Raw genomic sequence first — 1709 nt, forward strand, 5'->3', positions numbered from 1 at the left:
TTTTTTTTTAATAAAATAAAACTAAACGTGCTTCCCATGTCTAAAAGTTGCCATGTTTGTGAAGGGGGTGGGGAAAAATGTCTCCAAGGGTTTCAATTAGCAACAAATGATTATTGCAACGGATTTTTGGTAATGAAAAAATGTGGAGTACCTCTTTCGAGCTGGGATCTCAGGGGCAGTGAAAGAGAGAGAGAGGGGGAGAGGGAGAGAAGGAGAGAGAGAGAAAGAGATTGCTGATTAGCTCGGATTCTTTCCCAACTTGCTTTAGCGTGTGCTTGCGTTCCCTGCCGACCCTACACAGGACACTATATATTTTTTCCCCTTCGGTGCATGTGTTGATAGTTCAGCCTGTAGTTGTTTGCGGTTGGCTTTTTTTTTTTGCTTTTGCTTTTTTTTTTTCCCCCCCCTGCCGGGGAGGGGGGAGGTGGGAGGGGGGGGGCTGAAATCGGTCGCATCCATCCTACCCCCACAGTCATTAAGTTAGGAGATTTCCCTCTCTTATTTTTTTTTTTTCCTCCCCAATTGGAAGGGTGGGTTGTGAATATTTTTTCTTTTTTTTTTTTTTTCCTTAAGTCTCGCCTTTCCAGCTCCAAACAAGGTGTAGCGAGACGCTCTTCCTTCTAAGGAATGAAATGAGAGACAAGGATCACTCAAAGACATCTCCTACCTTGGGCTTGGGGATTTTTTCTTAAAGGCGAGGCGCACATTCCTAAGCAGCTATGTACAAAGCCCCCCCTGAAATCTTGTCTGTGTAAAGTTAGAGTGTGTTCAGGATTTTTTTTTTTCCTCTCTCCCAAGGCTGATCGCTAATAATACATCGAAAGCACTTCCCTTTAGGTTGTGGGAAATCTATTCCCTTCACCTTGCCTCCTTTTTTTTTCCCCCTGAAGGCTGTAACTTTTCTTTTTTTTTTCCTTCTTTTTTTTTTTTTTTATCAGTGTGCACAATCGCTTAGATAAACACCAAGAAGGAGACTTCTCTTTAATTACCCAACGCACATCTTTCTGGGGGGCAAACAGCGGTCTGATTATTTTTTTTTGTTTGTTTGTTTCACCTGCCAAACTAAAGGAGAGGTAGAAAAAGGAAGATGCAAGCGATTTGGGACCTTGAACAAGGCAAATATGGTTTTGGTATGTTTACTTATAGTTTTTTTTCTTCTTCTTTGACACTTTTTTCGGGCAATGTGTTGTGATTCTTGTGTTTCTCTTTTAAGGAAAACAAAAAATCCAAAAAAGCAAATGTTAGCTAACGTACGTCTTAAACGATCGTTTCTAAGGTTACGTGGGTTGCTCTAAGGAGGGGAAGAGGGGAGGGGGGGAGACCCAAGTATGTGTAATTGCAGCACCATCAGTTAGCACGTCCTTTAGCTAAATAAAGCAAGCAGCAAACAAACAAACAAGCGAACAAACCCAACGACCGGAATCGGCTTCCAGGTCCGAGGCGAGGCAAAGCGCCTCAAAGTCATTTCCAAAGCAGCGTCCAGGAGGCAGAGCCCGGTCGCAGCCTCCCCTGCCTGGGTTTCAGGCTGCTCGGGGGGGAGCGGCGGACTGACCTGCTCGGGAGGGTGGGGAGGGGAGGACAAGTCTCTTAACTTAAGTGATAGGTATTAAACTGCACGGAATTGTGTCGCCGTGTGCAGCTGGCAGCATTTATTTAGGCAAAAAAAAAAAAAAAAAAAAAAACTTCCAAAAAAGACTTTCCCCCCGGGT

General features: G+C 44.0%; 1 protein-coding gene across 1 annotated transcript in view; it reads left to right on the plus strand.

Annotated features, from left to right (window-relative positions):
* Positions 1-917: 917 nt before the first annotated feature.
* The window catches only part of NR2F2 (nuclear receptor subfamily 2 group F member 2), a 12009-nt gene continuing 11217 nt past the window's right edge, over positions 918-1709 (plus strand). The window contains exon 1 of the mRNA XM_009276593.2: positions 918-1130. Within this exon, the coding sequence (XP_009274868.1) occupies positions 1088-1130 (43 nt within the window). The 5' untranslated portion in view covers positions 918-1087. The remainder of the gene's footprint in view (positions 1131-1709) is intronic.

This window comes from Aptenodytes forsteri, unplaced genomic scaffold, assembly GCF_000699145.1.
Source record: "Aptenodytes forsteri isolate BGI_AS27 unplaced genomic scaffold, ASM69914v1 Scaffold1, whole genome shotgun sequence".
NCBI lineage: Eukaryota > Metazoa > Chordata > Aves > Sphenisciformes > Spheniscidae > Aptenodytes > Aptenodytes forsteri.